Raw genomic sequence first — 16,810 nt, 5'->3', positions numbered from 1 at the left:
CCCCCAAGAAGAATCGCGCAGTAGCGCCAATCGGCCCTGTGGGTGGATTGCCCTGCCCCTTGGGCAGATCAGCCCCGCCCCCATGGACAGATTGCCCCGCCCCTGGGTGCATGGCCGGAGCACCCAGCTCTGCCCCTGCTCCCCACCCGTCTGACACCAACAAAGGAGTGCTGGGAGTTCATCTTCCATCATCTAATTTGAAAGGCACACTTGCCCAACTCATGAAAGTAATCCTCTTTATAGCTTCTTCTGGGCTATGGCAATTTATATTTGTTATAAGCTGTCTTACCCACATTTGTTTTCTGTTATTTGCTTTTCCATCTCGCAATGCATATATACTTGTGCTTCAATAAAAAAAAGTCTTTTAAAAAAAATCCAATTACCAGATTATGTGCTAGGCATCAGATTCCACACGAAATTATCCACACAGGGAGTTTTGATAAGACAAACAGCTCTGTGTATAGCTACAGAAACAACTGATTCTCCTAGTCACTTCCACCCCCCACCCCCCTTTGAACAAGCTTTCCCCCCCTTTGAACAAGCTTTAATTTTTTTTTTAATTCTCCCTTTTGAAACACCTTTCTTTACCTTTCTAAGGCAGAAGTGCATCATGTAAAAACACACACACACACAAAACCAAAACCAAAACAAAAAACACAACAACAACACCAGTTGGTCATTGTTAAGACTATTTAACTTTAAAAGTGAGTTTGCTTTCTTCTTCCACCCTCCCTGCTCCTTTTCCCTTTAGTGCTGTGTCTTTTTTAGATTGTCACCCTGCTAGTCAGGACTGTCTCATTTCAAATGATTTATTGTAAGCTGCTCTGGGAGACTTCTTTGGCTGAAGAGCAGAGTACAAATATCCTGGATGAAACAAATAAATAGTTCAAGCTCGGACCAGGCCACAGGGGGGAAATTAAGAGAAGCAGAAAGCACATGCCTGCAGCATTCTGGGCTGCCCAGGTTTCTAAAGCCAGTGGAGTTTGGAGTGCAGTCTGCAACACCAGGCAAAAATCAAACAATAATCTATTGAATTTGCGGGGAGGGGGGAAATCCCTTTTTGCACCCTGACCATAGACGCCCGGAAAGAGCATTTTTCAGCTGTTTGGTACTAGACAACATCACCCACCAATCTCCCCTTTCTCTCTAGTTGTGGCTCTAACAAATACTTCTCATCAATCTCGTGCAATCAAACAGATGAAAACTGGTGAGGGTGTGTGTGTGTGCTGTGCCCCCTCTGCCCGTCCGAACATTATCTGCTAAGACCTGCTTGGAAACCCTTAATGATGACATTTTGGTGACCTGAAGCCAGCTGATGAACCAAGGCTGAAAGGATAAATAAATAATACTGTAAAGGGGCAATATATCTGCAGGATTTTTAATTTCACCCCCCCGCCCCTTTTGTTCATAGAAGATGGCATTAAAACAGCATGTTAATGGCATTTGCGGATATTACTAATGATGAAAGCTGTGAATGCTAAGTAAGGACGGATTGAAATGATTTTTGTTTTGTTTTTTGTTTAAGGGGATCTAGCAAGGTTGAGGGGGTGGGAAGCAAGCAAGAAATAACAGGCATTTGGATGCTGCCAGACAGGGAGGAGGAAGCAGAGTTAACCTACTTCTCATGCACCAAGCATGGGGTGAGGGGTTCTGATCCTCCTTGTCCTGGCATAAATCGCATCTGTACTTCAGTTATGAATATACAAAGTGGATTTATACTGGGTTAATGGCCCACCTAGCCCAGGATTATCTCCTGCAGCCTTTGCCAACCTGAACTCCCAGATGTTCTCAACTACAACTCCCAGTGCTGGCTGGGGCTGGCGGGAGTTGCCATCCAAAACATTGGGAGGGCACCAGGTTGCCAAAGGCCAGTCCACTGTGCAATGCAGAGGTCCTTCCAGAAGAAGCCACCCCAGACTTGGCTGCCAGAGATTCTTTTCTACTGCTGGTGCTGGAAGACTGCACCTTCTGTACTCAAAGCATGCGATCTGCCGTCAGGCTGCAGAGAAGGGAAGAAGGCCATTCTCTCACCTCTGCAAGAAACCAGCCCCCCTTGGTATACCTGAAGGAACATCTCCACCCCCATCGTTCAGCTCAGACACTGAGGTCAAGCGCCAAGGGCCTTCTGGCGGTCCCCTCACTGTGAGAAGTGAGGTTACAGGGAACCAGGAAGAGGGCCTTCTTGGTGGTGGCACCTTCCCTCCCAATCAGATGTCAAGGAAATAAACAACTACCTGACTTTTAGAAGACATCTGAAGGCAAGTTTTTAATGGAAGTTTTTAATGTTTGGTCGTGTTTTTAATATTCTGTTGGAAGCTGCCCAGAATGGCTGGGGAAACCCAGCCAGATGGGCAGGGTATAAATAACAAATTATTATTATTATTATTATTATTATTATTATTATTATTATTATTATTATTCACCCTCCACAGTCACCTGGCAGTGGCTATTCATCTGTCTGCAGCAAGGGTTAAATTAGGCGAACAGGGTAGTCCGTGTCAGGTCTGCTGGGAGACCACCCTATGCAGTTCCTCCTTTCCCATTCCGGCTATAGGCGTCCTCCCTCCCCCCAACTTAACGCACTATCAACTCGTGCGCGGCGCCAGGAAATAATTAAATAATCCAATTCAAACCGGGAAATGATGGGTGAGAGGGAGAGCCTGAGCGTCTTCATGGCTCACAAGGAGGTCAGTGAGGGCAGGGGAATCTCCGAAGAGACCGGAGGTGCAGCGGGACTTTGTTTACTCTGTTCAGCCTCCCCGCCTAACAGCTGATGTGTGTGGTGGCGCAGAAGCAGCCACTTTCCCGTGCATTGTCCCAGCCAATCCCGGAGGGCCAATTCTAGTTGTGGATATTTGGGGATGCAGTGTTTTTGGTAGAGGTTGAAGAGAGAGCGGCAGTTTAAAGGATGTTTTATAGAGGATGCTCCCCATATGATTTCACTTATGTGCGCAGGGCCCCCAGAATGTAACCCCCGCGTAAGTGGGGGGGGGGATGGGACATCTGCAGTTCCCCACCCCTACCTACAGGCACGAAGTCCACCGTAGACAATGAAGCTGTCTAATACTGTGTCAGACAATGGGACCATCTAGTTGAGCAGCACCTACACTGGCCGGCAGCCGCTCTCCCAGGTTTCAGACAGGGAGTCTTTGCCAGTCCTCCCTGGAGATGATGGGGAACAAACCAAGGACTTTCTGCACTCTAAGCAAATGTTCCACCACTGAGCTAGCTAAGCCTTCCTCAGCAGGGTCCTGCTCACAGGGTGCCAGCTGCCCAAGAGACAGGTGTTGCTCCTGCAGACAGGAACCTATGTAGGGAGATTGGGGGGGGGGGAGGAAGAGGAGGGCAGAAGAGAGAAAGCCGGCTGGCCACATGCCTGACAGGGACAGACTCACAGCTTCTTACCTCGTCCGTCACTTTAAACCTCTTCAGCAAGGCAACAAATTTCTGCTTGAAGTTTGGTTGCTAAAATGAGAAGGAAGTTGGGGATGGGGGTAAACATTTCAATCACAGTGCTAGAGGCTTCTCACTTCCCACCTACCCTGGCTACAGACACACGCCTCACTGGTTTCTTTAAACTTTTCCTGAAGGCAAATCCCACTAGCCAAAATAATAATAATGATGGGGGCGAAAACCCTAAGCAGGCCCAGCTCCAGGTATTGTTGGGCAGGCGGCCCCCTCGGCACCAACCACCCCCTGCCCAGTACAGTGGCACCTCGGGTTAAGTACTTAATTCATTCCAGAGGTCCGTACTTAACCTGAAACTGTTCTTAACCTGAAGCACCACTTTAGCTAATGGGGCCTCCTGCTGCTGCTGCGCCGCCAGAGCACGATTTCTGTTCTCATCCTGAAGCAAAGTTCTTAACCTGAAGTACTATTTCTGAGTTAGCGGAGTCTGTAACCTGTAGCGTATGTAACCTGAAGCGTATGTAACCCGAGGTACCACTGTACTTATCACCGCCACCTCCACTCGGGGCTCTTGCTATTTCCTCCAGCCTCCCTTTGGAAGCCAGGGACACTGGAAGTTGTTTTATACTGAGTCAGGCCACTGGATCCATCTTAGGTCAGTTTTGTCTGCACTGAGCGGTAGCATCGACTCTCCAGATTTCGGACAGGGGTCTCTCTGCACCCTACCTGGAGATGCCAGGTAAACCTAGCGCCTTCTGCATGAAAAGAAGATGCTCTACCGCTGAACTACGGCCAACGACAAGAACGCAACGTACGACTGCTTAATAAATCATCTGAGCACTGAACAGAACGTGGAAGCAGCCATGGTCTTTGCTCAGAGGACTTGGAATCTGCGAGGCCAGAATATAGGCTTTGGGTGGGAAGATGTCAAGACCCATTATTGCCCCAGCCCTGACAGAGCTGCCACTCCACTGACAAGCAGCCCTTTCAGCCATATCTAAAAGAAAATCAATGTGGCAGCTGACTCATGTGCCCCTAAGTGCTGCGCATAAGCAGACGCACGAGAAGCCTGCCATGTAGACGGCCATTTGGATGGAGGGATGTGGAGGTCAGGAATCAACAGTGGATGGGAGTTTGCATGCATGGATGGCTTGAAGGTGCCGGATTGCTGAAAAGCAGCTGCCACACAAAGGCATGTGCTAAGAGCATGGGTGGGGAATCTGTGGCCTTCCAGATATTGTGGGACTCCACGTCTCCCATTCAGCCCCAGCCAGCATGGCCAACGGTCAGGGATGATGGGAACTGTAGTCCGACAATATCCAGAGGGCATCAGTGGAGAAGACTGTTATATGGGATCAATGAGTTACGGAGGTTGTCTATTACGCAGATTAAGCACATTTGCTTATTTTGCACAATTTACTTGGCTCCTGTTAATTTGGGGGGAAATAACTGGAGATGAAGGGACGCAGGTGGCGCTGTGGGTTAAAGCCTCAGCGCCTAGGGCTTGCCGATCGAAAGGTCGGCGGTTCGAATCCCTGCGGCAGGGTGCGCTCCCGCTGCTCGGTCCCAGCGCCTGCCAACCTAGCAGTTCGAAAGCACCTCCGGGTGCAAGTAGATAAATAGGGACCGCTTACCAGCGGGAAGGTAAACGGCGTTTCCGTGTGCGGCTCTGGCTCGCCAGAGCAGCGATGTCACGCTGGCCACGTGACCCGGAAGTGTCTCCGGACAGCGCTGGCCCCTGGCCTCTTAAGTGAGATGGGCGCACAACCCCAGAGTCTGTCAAGACTGGCCCGTACGGGCAGGGGTACCTTTACCTTTAACTGGAGATGAACTTCTCCAGCATACCAACGAGTTCAACTTCTGGTCAACCAGACTCTAGCCTGAGTGCTATCCTCTATGGCGCCACCTGCTGTGGAGGATCAGAGAGCCTCCCGCATCTAGTCTATTGCGCTGGGAGTAAAATAAAATAAAAACAACCCCCACAAACTCCCCTTTGGAAAGGCAAGGAAGGGTGTCTTTACTCTGGTCATCGATGTGGTTCTGATCATTTTCCGCCTGGCTTTCTTCGGCTTCCTCACTTCATCCTCTTCATCATATAAATCCTGAGAAGCGAGAGATGGCAGCATGGAATCAGAAGAATGTGAAGTTCCACCCCTCTCCACGTGGCCTCAGAGATGCACCAGGCAGCTCCCCTCACTGGCCTTATTTCGCACCGGGCAGAATGTGTCCCTGAACTTGATAAAGACTCTGACTGGTCTGAATGGAGGACAGAGAAGGGTGAGAGTAGAAAGTAGCCTGCTGTAGAAAGGCAGAATTTGTTGGTCATACCTGCCATGTGGCCCTTGAAAAGTTGCTCAGAAGGGACTGTGGCCCTCAGGATGGAAATACCATTTTCAGGCTGAGCAAGACCACTGTACATAACTGATGGCAATACGGGTGAGCTGCTAAGGCAGCAGCATAACTTGGAAGGCAACATGGGGAGAACGGCAGAAGTCAATGTGCTGCCTTTGTTGCTGGGACTCCAACCCCCATCAGCCCCAACCATCACAGCCAATGGTTAGGGATGATGGGAGTTCTAGTCCAGCAACACCTGAGAGGCACCACATTGGCTACTGCTGTCATAGAGGGAAGGTGAGACTCAAATGGGATAGACAGACAGACAGCAGGCTGGTTGGTCAGTAGCTACCTGGCCTTGCACGGCATCATCGCTGGCTTCCTGCTCAGAGGAAAAGCTGTCGTCCTCTTCTTCAGAGTAGTTGTCAATATCTGGAGAGCGATCTGGAAAGGGAAAAGGCAGAGACCATGGCCAAACTGCACTGCGCCAGCAAGGGGAAAGGAAGGGAGTCTGGGGAAAAACATGGTATGGAGCCACTGAGTTTGCTATTAAGGCCTAGGAATCTGTCACTGATGGCAGGGAGCCACTGTAAGGATTCTGGATGAGGTGTGGCACAAGGAGAGTGAAAGAACAGAGGGCATGTTTAGAAAACAAAGCTATTCTGGATGGATGTAGAAAAGGACATATCACAGGACAGAAAGTCAGTGAAGGTACAGATGAGAGTTGGATGAGAACCTGACCAAAACAGTTTTTTGGTACTAGACTCAGAGAAGCTTTAGGTTTAAGGAATACATTACTATGTTTGCGATAACTTTTAACAAAAACAACAACCCCTGAAGCTTTTCTTTTAGGGATAGTTAGCTAATAGAATTAATGGATTATGCTGAAATGGCAAGATTAATGGGTGTAATAAGAAACCAAGAAGAAGAAATTATTAAAGATTGGGGAAATTGTGTAGTATATTTGAAAAACTCATGTATACAAATAAGCTCATTAGCAGGACTAACGTAAAACTAGCAGTTAGATTATTATGAGAACTAAAAAATTACTTAAAGATGGAGTCATGTGGAAAATGCAGCATGAAAATTAAAATTTAAAAGAAACCACAAAAATGGGGTGGGGGGAATCAAATATATGTGATTTGTGTTTTTGCTATTTGCATGTCTGTAAATTTCTTTTGAAAAACCGAAAAATAAAATTTATAAATAAAATAAAATAAAAATAAGTAACACATTACCAGCTTTGATTTTGGGGCCAGAGGGGACGTTTCCATCTTCGTGATCAATGGGCTGGCTAGAGAGAGAGTAGATGCTGATTTCGGCCACTCGGATGCTCACATCCTTGATGTTGCTGTGGAGGCCCAGGAGCTGCCCTCCATCTGTCGGGTGTTGCATGACCTGAATAAGGGATCAATGATACTCAGCACACAGGAGGAAGCCTCTGGAGCAGGCCAGTGACCTGCCGTAGGGAGGCAGAATAACATGTATTTGGGCTCCGTGTAGAGAAATGTGTTATACATTGGGCTGCCTTTGAAGATGGCTTGGAAACTGCAGTTGATGCAGAATTCAACAAGCAGAATGTTGATCACAGCAGGACTGTCTGAACAAAGAACACCACTTTTGGCATGACTGCACTGGATACGAATTTGTTTCCAGGCTTAATTCAAAATGCTAGTTTCTGCTTATAACGCCTTATGAAGATTAGAAACTCAGGGCCTTAAAAGATATCACTTCTCCCCACAGGAACCAACCTGGACCCTGCAATTAGAGGCTCTCAACATGAGACTCTTAATCTCAGGGTTGTGGGTTTGAGCCTCATGTTGGACGAAATAGTCCTGCACTGCATCGGGTCAGACTAGAAAAATCCTGTGGTCCCTTCCAACTCTACAATTTATGATCATTATCTGGAGACCCTCCTTAGTGTGGCCCCTCCATGCTCAGAAGTTGGCAACACAAGATTGGGCCTTTCCAGTGGTGGCCCCCTAGATGTGGAATGCTCTCCTCAGGAAGGCACACCTGGCACACCCCACCCATCCCATTTTTTTAAAAAAAATGGAACGCTTCACGAATTTGCGTGTCATCCTTGTGCAGGGGCCATGCTAATCTTCTCTGTATAGTTCCAATTTTAGTATATGTGCTGCCGAAGCGAGCACCCCACCCATCCCATTTATATTTATATTTAGGCGCCAGGCAAAGACTTTTCACTTTACCCAGGCTTCTGGCCCTTACACTGAAGGGTGAAACTGTGTCCTTTTTTAGAGGGGTGGGACCTGTAAGCCCTGCCTTTTTTTCTGTACAGCTGTGCTTTTAGGATTTTTTATTGGAAATTCCTAATTGGCTTTAAGGTAACTCGCTTTGCTTCCCTCCGTGAAAACAGCGACTGGCAAATACAATGAATAATAGAAGCAAAAGCAAGCAAGCAACTGCCAGCATCCCTTGCCATTGACTTTGCTTGCTGGAGCTGATGAAAACTGCGGCTCAACAACATCTGGGCCTCCATGTGGAAGAGGAGCTCCGTATACAGGATCTACCTAGAGGAGGGGCTCCAATTCTACTCCCTTGCGCAGGAGGAGGCTTCTGGGACAGACCAGGCCCCTCCTACTTACAAGAAGCGCAACCTGCAAACAACTTCAGAAGGTGCCCTGGTGCTTCTCCTGCTTCCCATCAGCTCTGGCACCACCAAGAGCCCATTGCTCAGAGATGGTTAAAGGCATGGGATGCCCACATAACTGCCCAGCTTGCTGCTTCCCTTACCTCAGCCATGTTGATGATGCCCACTGCCAGGGTCTTGTAGCCCAAAATAGTGCGGTTCTTGTATCTCTTTCTGCGTTGGAGCATGATTTGGAGCTTGTTGCCATCACGTTTCAGGAAGTGTGGGTACTACATGGAGAGGAGGAGACAGATTCAGATAATATGCTGTTTTTGAGGTGCCCGTTCAGTGTAGCGGTTCGGGCAGAGGTCGGCAACCTAAGGCCCATGGGCCGGTTCTTGCCCATGAGCTTCATGGAACCAGCCCATGGATGTTCCGTGGATCGGCGTGGGGATTCCGTGTTCTTTTCCCCCCGCAGCACCATTTTTTTCTCACTGCGGGGACCAACTTCCGGGTCGGAAGAGCGCCGGATATAGCGTGTGTGCATGCGCACGGGCGCTCCTCACCCGGAGGAGCGCCCGTACACATGTGTACATGCTATTTCTGGTGCACTTCCAGAACGGAGGAGCGCCCGTGTGCAAACGATCTTTCCGGCACTCTTCCGACCCAGAAGAGCACCAGAAATAGCTCTGGCCCACCAAGAGCTCTGCCGGGGAGTGGCCTCAAAAAACGTTGCCAACCCCTGGGTTAGGGTGAAGAAGATGATGATGATGAATTACACTTATTAGCCACTTTTTCTTCCATTTGCAGGAAGTAAATGCAAAGTGACTTACATTATAATAGAAAAAAAAATTAAACCAACATAAAATGAAAATAAAAGAAAGGCTAAAACACACGCAGAAGACGGCTGAACACATCCCACCCACTGAAGAGGCCACATCATCTAAAACTCTCCAAACGAAAGGTCATGAGCCCAGCTGAAAAGAAACGTTTGGCCTGGCACCTAAAAGTAGCCAGTTATGGTACCAGGCATGCCTTCCTAGGGAGAGCATTCCATCAGCAGGGCAGTGCTAGGGTTCAAATCCCCACTAAGCCATGCAGCTCATCAGATGGCCTTGGTCCAGTCAGAGTCTCTCAGCCACCCTCACCGAGTTGTTACAAGGATAAAATTTAAAAAGGGAGAACCATATACACCATCTTGAGCTCCCTGAAGGCCAGGTGGAATATAAACGTAGTAGGAGTAGGAGTAGTAAGTAAATAATAAATAAGAACCCGGCAGAGAACTCAAAAAGAAACAAGCTTGATTTCTCAAACACTCTCCATGTTTTCTTCCATGCATCTCCTCAACACTGGGGAAACCCAGTCAGATGGAAGGGGTATAATTATTATTATTATTATTATTATTATTATTATTATTATTAATTACACCATGGCTAGCAGTTCACTCAGCCTAGCCCATCCTTCCTCATTCTGGTGTCACTCCAGATGCTCACTAGATCTTATCTCCCATTATCCCTGACTCGAAGAAGAAGAAGAAGAAAAAGAAGGAGAAGGAGAAGGAGAAGGAGAAGAAGAAGAAGACAAAGAAGAGTTTGGATTTGATACCCCGCTTTATCACTACCCTAAGGAGTCTCAAAGGGGACGCAGGTGGCGCTGTGGGTAAAAGCCTCAGCACCTAGGGCTTGCTGATCGAAAGGTCGCGGTTCGAATCCCCGCGGCGGGGTGCGCTCCCGCTGCTTGGTCCCAGCGCCTGCCAACCTAGCAGTTCGAAAGCACCCCTGGGTGCAAGTAGATAAATAGGGACCACTTACTGGTGGGAAGGTAAACGGCATTTCCGTGTGCGGCTCTGGCTCGCCAGATGCAGCTTTGTCATGCTGGCCACGTGACCCGGAAGTGTCTCCGGACAGCGCTGGCCCCTGGCCTCTTGAGTGAGATGGGCGCACAACCCCAGAGTCTGTCAAGACTGGCCCGTACGGGCAGGGGTACCTTTACCTTTTTAAGGAGTCTCAAAGCGGCTAACCATCTCCTTTCCCTTCTTCCCCCACAACAAACACTCTGTGAGGTGAGTGGGGCTGAGAGACTTCAGAGAAGTGTGACTAGCCCAAGGTCACCCAGCAGCTGCATGTGGAGGAGCGGGGACTCGAACCCGGTTCACCAGATTACGAGTCCACCGCTCTTAACCACTACACCACACATGCTCCCATGCTCTAGGCCATGCTGAGGGACACCAGGTTGGGACAGGCATACTCTCATGAATGGTTGATTTGAAAGGAGCCTTTGGCTGCCATCCTAAACACATTTGCTAGGAAGCAAGCCCCACTGAACACAGCAGAACTGACTTCCAGGGGGTAAACATGTCTAGGGCTGCTGTCAGAATAGCAATCCTACCCTACACGTGCAAGAGAAATCCTCTTCAACAGAATCTCAAGGAAAATCCTAAAGCTCTTCCCATTCTGTTCCCAAATGCACTGTCTGTTCAGAAAGCCAGAGATGCAGGGAAAAGATTTTAATCATCATGTCGAGGGGTGGTTCTCTGCTATCTGGTGAGCAAAGTTCAAATTACCTGCAACGAAAATGTCAGTTCCAGGTCAGTCTCCATCAGGCCTCCAGGGGGCAGAACATATTCATTGGATCTCAGGACTCTCTTTGAACCCTGCAACAAGACCCGGATTGAAGTGTTAAGAGTCAATTATTGCATCACAACCTCAGCTGGCCTGTGTAAGGGAGGAAAAACACAACGCCAAGAATTTGATGACACAAGGTGAAGCAACAGAGCAGTCTGTATTAAGCAGAAGATGATTTCCAGAGATCTGAGCCTTAAAGAAAAGGAAATGGGGAATGAAGGGGCAAGGGGTGGCGGCATGTCACTGAAAAGCAACTAGGTACAAATGCTTTAAGAAGACTTTCTCCTAATAAATGAACACAGCAAGCAAAATTCACTGTGAATGAGTTCACACAGGATGACCCGGGGAGCCACAGAAGGACTGCATTGAGCTTTACCTATATATTTCAATATATCTTGCATTTATGTCATGCTTTTAAAAAATAATAAATACATATATACAAGCAAAGACAGGCAAGTGCTACAGGTCCTTTTTCACCACCCAATTCTCCCACAGCACACCACCAGCCAGCTGGTCTGGATCTGAGCCAAAGTTATGAGGCAAGTTCTACCACAAATTGTGGTAGACCAGGGCACAGTCAACTAGCCCTCCTCCTTGCAACCAATGATTTCAACATGCTCCTGGTGGTCTTACTGAGTTTTAAACGAGGCACGTTGAAAGGTTTGTCCACTGTTTGGCTTGTGCGGAAGGGAGGGAATGTCAAGAGTTGTAGGAAATGAAGAGAGCTCCCACACTTTAATGTCACAAGTCTTCTTTTGGATTTTGGATGCAACAAGTATGCCATCGGTTGGCCAGCCTTTCTCAAGCTGGTGCCCTCTGTAGGTTTAGGCTTATAAGACCCATCAGTCCTGGCTGATGATGGGAGTTTTAATCCAAAACATACGAAGGGTGCTAGGTTGAGGAATATGATGTCTGAATGCATGAAGTCCAAAACTGCAAAGGATTCATTACTCTGGGGTTTCATCTTTGCTACTGTGTTTGAACAAATGCAAAAGGCCACTCTGATGGGCAGCAGTTTTCCACAGTCTCAGGTAGAGTCCTTTCCTAACTCTATTACCCAAGATCCTTTCAGCTGAAGGTGAGCACAGGATCATGTGCTCTGCTATGAATGGACAGAAAAGCAGAGCGTGGTGCTGTCAGAATAATTCTTATGCTCATAAAAGGTAAAGGTAAAGGGACCCCTGACCATCAGGTCCAGTCACAGATGACTCTGGGGTTGCGGCACTCATCTCGTTTTGTTGGCCGAGGGAGCTGGCGTACAGCTTCCAGGTCATGTGGCCAGCATGACTAAGCCGCTTCTGGCGAACCAGAGCAGCGCACGAAAACGCCGTTTACCTTCCTGCCAGAGAAACTTGCACTTTGACGTGCTTTCGAACTGCTAGGTTGGCAGGAGCAGGGACCGAGCAACGGGAGCTCACCCCGTTGCGGGGATTCAAACCACCGACCTTCTGATCAGCAAGCCCTAGGCTCTGTGGTTTAACCCACAGCACCACCCGCGTCCCGATCTTATGCTCGTACCCGTGCTTACAAACAAACTTTCCCAGGTGTTTAAGGTTGAAGTGTGCCTCAAGTTCTCATCTGCAAAAAGCAGGCACAACTTATCGAGCCCCAGCTGGGCATTCCTGAACCGAGGCTGCCCCAAATGCCTGGCACACCATGCAGTCTCACTTAGATACTCCACCTCGGCAGCCAAGCCACTGCTAAGAAAGCAATTGCCTATTTCCCTGCTCAAATGAGCCGGGGGGATTTTCTCCATGCTGCAGGGAGGGTCGCTCCACTGCCAGTGAGAAGTTCAGAGAAAGAGCAGAGCATAGCCAAATTATCCACCCACCTCACCTTATTAAGCCGTGCGGAATTAACTTGGCTCGGGGGCAAACATTACACAGATCTGTCTGAGTGGAGAGATTCCACTTCCAGCAGGATTAACCTGGCTCACCTTGGGAGGGGAAAAGGAAACGGATTAGCCGGCGGAGAGTTGCGGCAGCTCTCCCACTTTGCCCACCAGGACTCCCAAGGCGTTATGCTGGTAATGCCCTTTTAATTAGTTTTAAAATAATATTAATCCACCAAGCATTATCGAAGAAGGCATTCTGGTGCCTTCGGAGCTCAAAGGCACTCAATGTGAGAGGAAAAAAAGTAGCCTTTGCTGGATACTATAATCCTCTGGGGTTAAGTCTACAAGGTGAGCCACAACAAGGAAGACAAGGGGGCAGGCGGCCAGTTGGGACTGGTGGGGCGCAAGGCAGGAGGTCAACAGTAGGTGGAGCGAGTGCCACACACGCAGAGTCAACAGGGTCTGGTTTTAACAACCATCCGCCTCCCTGCTGAGTTTTACAAAAGCTACACCAATTAAGGAGGGGAAGGAAGCTGGCAGGTGGTGTCATCCACTGGACTGGTTATAAGCAAGATGACCGACTGGGGTGGAGGTGCCCAAAGGTAGACTGAGGCTGGGGAAGAGCCCCACTCACCCTTATGGACCAGCCTCTGCTTGGTGTATGCTGTAGGCCAAAGTCCTAGGCATCACAAACAGAAGGACTTACTTCCGAGTAGCCCTGCTTAAGATTGCACTGCTCGCTCTAGGATTCTTTGGACAGGGGTGAGGAACCTGTGACTCTCCATCAATGCATTCATTTGAAACTGTGCTTTGCAGGGTTCATCATCCTTCATCTGGGTCTGTCTGGTGGAACCCTACATCAGGGATGGGGAACCTGTGGTCCTCCAGACATTGCTTGATTACAGCTCCCACTGTCCCTGACCACTGACCACTCTGTCCAGTGAAGGAAGGAGGGGAACCCAACATCTAGAGGGCCTCTTGTTTGACACGAGCAGGGCTCACATCAGAAACAGAGGCTAATCTGAGAAAAGCCTCCCACAAACACTAGGGTGGTTCCCTAGACCAGATGGGTGGGAGATGGGCTTGATGCTCTTGATGGGGTTACATTTCCTCTGAAGGAGCAGGTTCATAGCTTGGGGGTACTCCTGGATTCTGTTCCTTGAGGTTCAGGTGGCCTCAGTGGCCTGGAGTGCCTGCCATCAGCTTCGGGTCGTGGCCCAGCTATGCCCCTATCTGGACAGGGATAGCCTAACTACTGTTGTCTATGTCCTGGTAACCTCAAGGTTAGATTATTGCAATGCAGTATATGTAGGGCTACCTCTGAAGACGGTTTAGAAACTTCAGCTACTGCAGAATTCAGCCACCAGGTTGCTCAGGGTTTTTTGGGGGGTGTTCTTGGGTTATTTTTATTCTGATGGTGCATTTTGTGATTTTATATTTTGATTTTATTTTGTGAACCACCCTGAGACCTCTGGGTATGGGGCGGTATATAAATTCAAACAAACAACAACACCAACAACTTAAGAAACTGGGTGGTTCATGCAGGAGAAAATGGTCATTCATCTAATTTGGTGCCAAGACATAGAGCGCTTTATAGGTCAAAATCAGCCTAATAAATTATGTCTGGAAACAAACTGGCAGCCAGTAAAGAAACAAGAGATGTCTCATGTATAATGCACTGTAGTAACCAGGGCTGGACATTAGCAGGGCATCAATAACAGTCACAAGGCTCTCTCTGTGTAGGAAATGTCACAACTGGTTCACATACTTAAGCAGGTGTAAGGTGCTTTGTGCCACACGGATAGAATCATAGAGTTGGAAGGGACTCTGAGCAGTGGCGTAGCGTGGGTTGTCAGCACCCGGGGCAAGGCAAGTAATTTGCGCCCCCTAACCAGTGGATTTGCGCCCCCTAACCCCCAGATGTTGCGCCCGGTGCGGCCGCCCCCCCTGCACCCCCACGCTACGCCACTGACTCTGAGGGTTATCTAGTCCAACCCTCTGCAATGCAGAAATCTCAACATAAGCATCCATGACAGATGGCCATCCAGCCTTTGCTCAGAAACCTCCAAGAAAGGAGCGTCCACAACCTTTCAAGTGAGACCATTCCACTGTCGAACAGCTCTTACTGTCAGAAAGTTTTTCCTGATGTTTAGTCAGAATCTCCTTTCTTGTCAAGGATCATTCAGGCCACCAAATTAAGGCCCCAATCTAACAGTACTCAACAGTGACAAACGTGATCCTTAAGGGGAACTGCAACCCCATCCAAAACAGATTGAACACCACCCTATTAATCTAGTGAGGCAGTTACTGCTAGTGCCACAATTTGTCTAGATTTAATTAGCCGTTATTCAGCCTATTACCAATTCCAGAGGTGTTTAGCACTTGAAATAGGGCAGGGGTGAGGAACCTTTGTCCCCCAGATGTTGCTGAACCACAATTTCCTTCAGGTCTAGCAAGCTTGGTGAACGGTCAGGGATTATAGGAGATGTAGTTCAGTCACATCTGGGGAGCCAAAGGTTCCCCACACCTGAAACAGTCACACACAGTATTTCTACTTCTACCATTTTGTTCTGAAACAAACTCCCAGGCCTAAATAATGCCCTATTCTCTTTAATGGCCAATTGTCCCTGGCTTCTCCAAACTCTCAGAAAGTTGACATCATTTGCCTTGCCAAAGGGCACGACCCTGAGCAGGTCAGAATTTATGGTAAAACCACGGACCGAATGCCTCTGGTAGATGCTTTGCATAATCCAGATGAAAGACGAGCTAGAAGGAATGGTCGAGATATAACTCCTGACACTCACAACAGGGCTAATTTGAGATGGACTTGAATGAACCTAAAACAGGCATAGCATGTGACGAATGTCAAAAATAGTTGATTGGGTGGGGGATAAAATCATTGGAGAGAAGTGTTTTGGGAGGAAGGAAGCTCCACAAGAAGGAAGATACTATCTGCTGCTTCAGGGTCTAGCCTGCTGTGCTCTCACATGACTTGTAAATAAAAGCAAATGTGGCCCATTGGCTGAAGTGTAAATTAAGGCCTAGAAGGGGAGCGTTCAAAGCCCAACCCAATTAATAACTTGCTGGGAGGCCTCAAGGAAGCCGCCACGTTTCCGTGCCAATTCTCCAGTTGCATAAAGGGAACAATAATCTACTTCAAAGGTTGCTTTGAGATAGAATTAAACAAGGTAGCGAATGCTACAGATTGACTTAGTCCTTCCTCATACGGTGTGGATATTAAGTCTCAAATTCTGCCTTCAGGAATAGCATTTGATGTGGTACACTTCTGGGTGTGGCTATGTGCAGCGCCACTTCTGAGTGGTATTTACTTCCATGATTCCATCTCAACTGGCAATAATAATGACATAATTATTGGTGTCAAGAGAAGGTGTGTAAGCCTGTCTGCCTTGTGAGATCATTGTCAGATACTTTCCAGTGTTCCCAAAAATATACTTGGTTGGGAACAGGGAGAGGGTCTGTTCAGCAACTGTGCCCAGAACATGGATTTTTTTTTTCTAAGGCAAATTCATCTCATCCCATCTCTAACAGTCTTCCATAAGACAATCAAAGCCTTCCTTTTTCAGGAAAGCTTTTGGGTGATAAATGGTTGTTCTCATTCTGAACTGGTGTAATTGCTGTGGTTACATTATTATTGGTGGTTGTGGTATCTTTCATCTTTCATCTTGCTGTTTAGTTCTAAGACACTGCTGAGACAACTTGTATTTTCTATCTCAGCTACAGGACTGCTGACCGTGGTCCTGAATCAGCTCCTTGGTCCTTATTCACAGGTCTGGCCTTAGCTTGCCATCTGTTCCAGAACCCCAGGACCACTGATCTCTTCAGTTGGGCCATCACCTTTTCTTGGTGGTGGATATCACCATGGATCAGGAGACAACTTAGTAAGTGCAAGGTCCCTCCAGCTAAAAGCAACTACACACATTCATGTTCATATGGCTGAAAACATAATGGTTGGGTTCCGAAGCATATGTGTGATACAGGTAGACACAGCAGGCAACTTCC

General features: G+C 48.1%; 1 protein-coding gene across 4 annotated transcripts in view; it reads right to left on the bottom strand.

The window, feature by feature from the left end:
* LOC307211693 (phosphofurin acidic cluster sorting protein 2-like) overlaps nucleotides 1-16,810 on the bottom strand; it is a 182,047-nt gene that overhangs the window by 25,263 nt on the left and 139,974 nt on the right. For all 4 annotated transcript variants that reach the window (XM_079968557.1, XM_079968558.1, XM_079968559.1 and 1 more), the window contains exons 3-8: nucleotides 10,896-10,985; nucleotides 8,497-8,622; nucleotides 6,981-7,140; nucleotides 6,095-6,186; nucleotides 5,430-5,510; nucleotides 3,406-3,465 (exon numbers count right to left, since the gene is read on the bottom strand). In XM_079968557.1, the coding sequence (XP_079824683.1) occupies nucleotides 3,406-3,465; nucleotides 5,430-5,510; nucleotides 6,095-6,186; nucleotides 6,981-7,140; nucleotides 8,497-8,622; nucleotides 10,896-10,985 (609 nt within the window). The remainder of the gene's footprint in view (nucleotides 1-3,405; nucleotides 3,466-5,429; nucleotides 5,511-6,094; nucleotides 6,187-6,980; nucleotides 7,141-8,496; nucleotides 8,623-10,895; nucleotides 10,986-16,810) is intronic.

Source organism: Podarcis cretensis, assembly GCF_951804945.1.
Source record: "Podarcis cretensis genome assembly, chromosome: 3".
Taxonomy (NCBI): Eukaryota; Metazoa; Chordata; class Lepidosauria; order Squamata; family Lacertidae; genus Podarcis; species Podarcis cretensis.
Note: the sequence above shows the minus strand (reverse complement) of the source record. Positions and strands in the feature narration are given on the sequence as shown.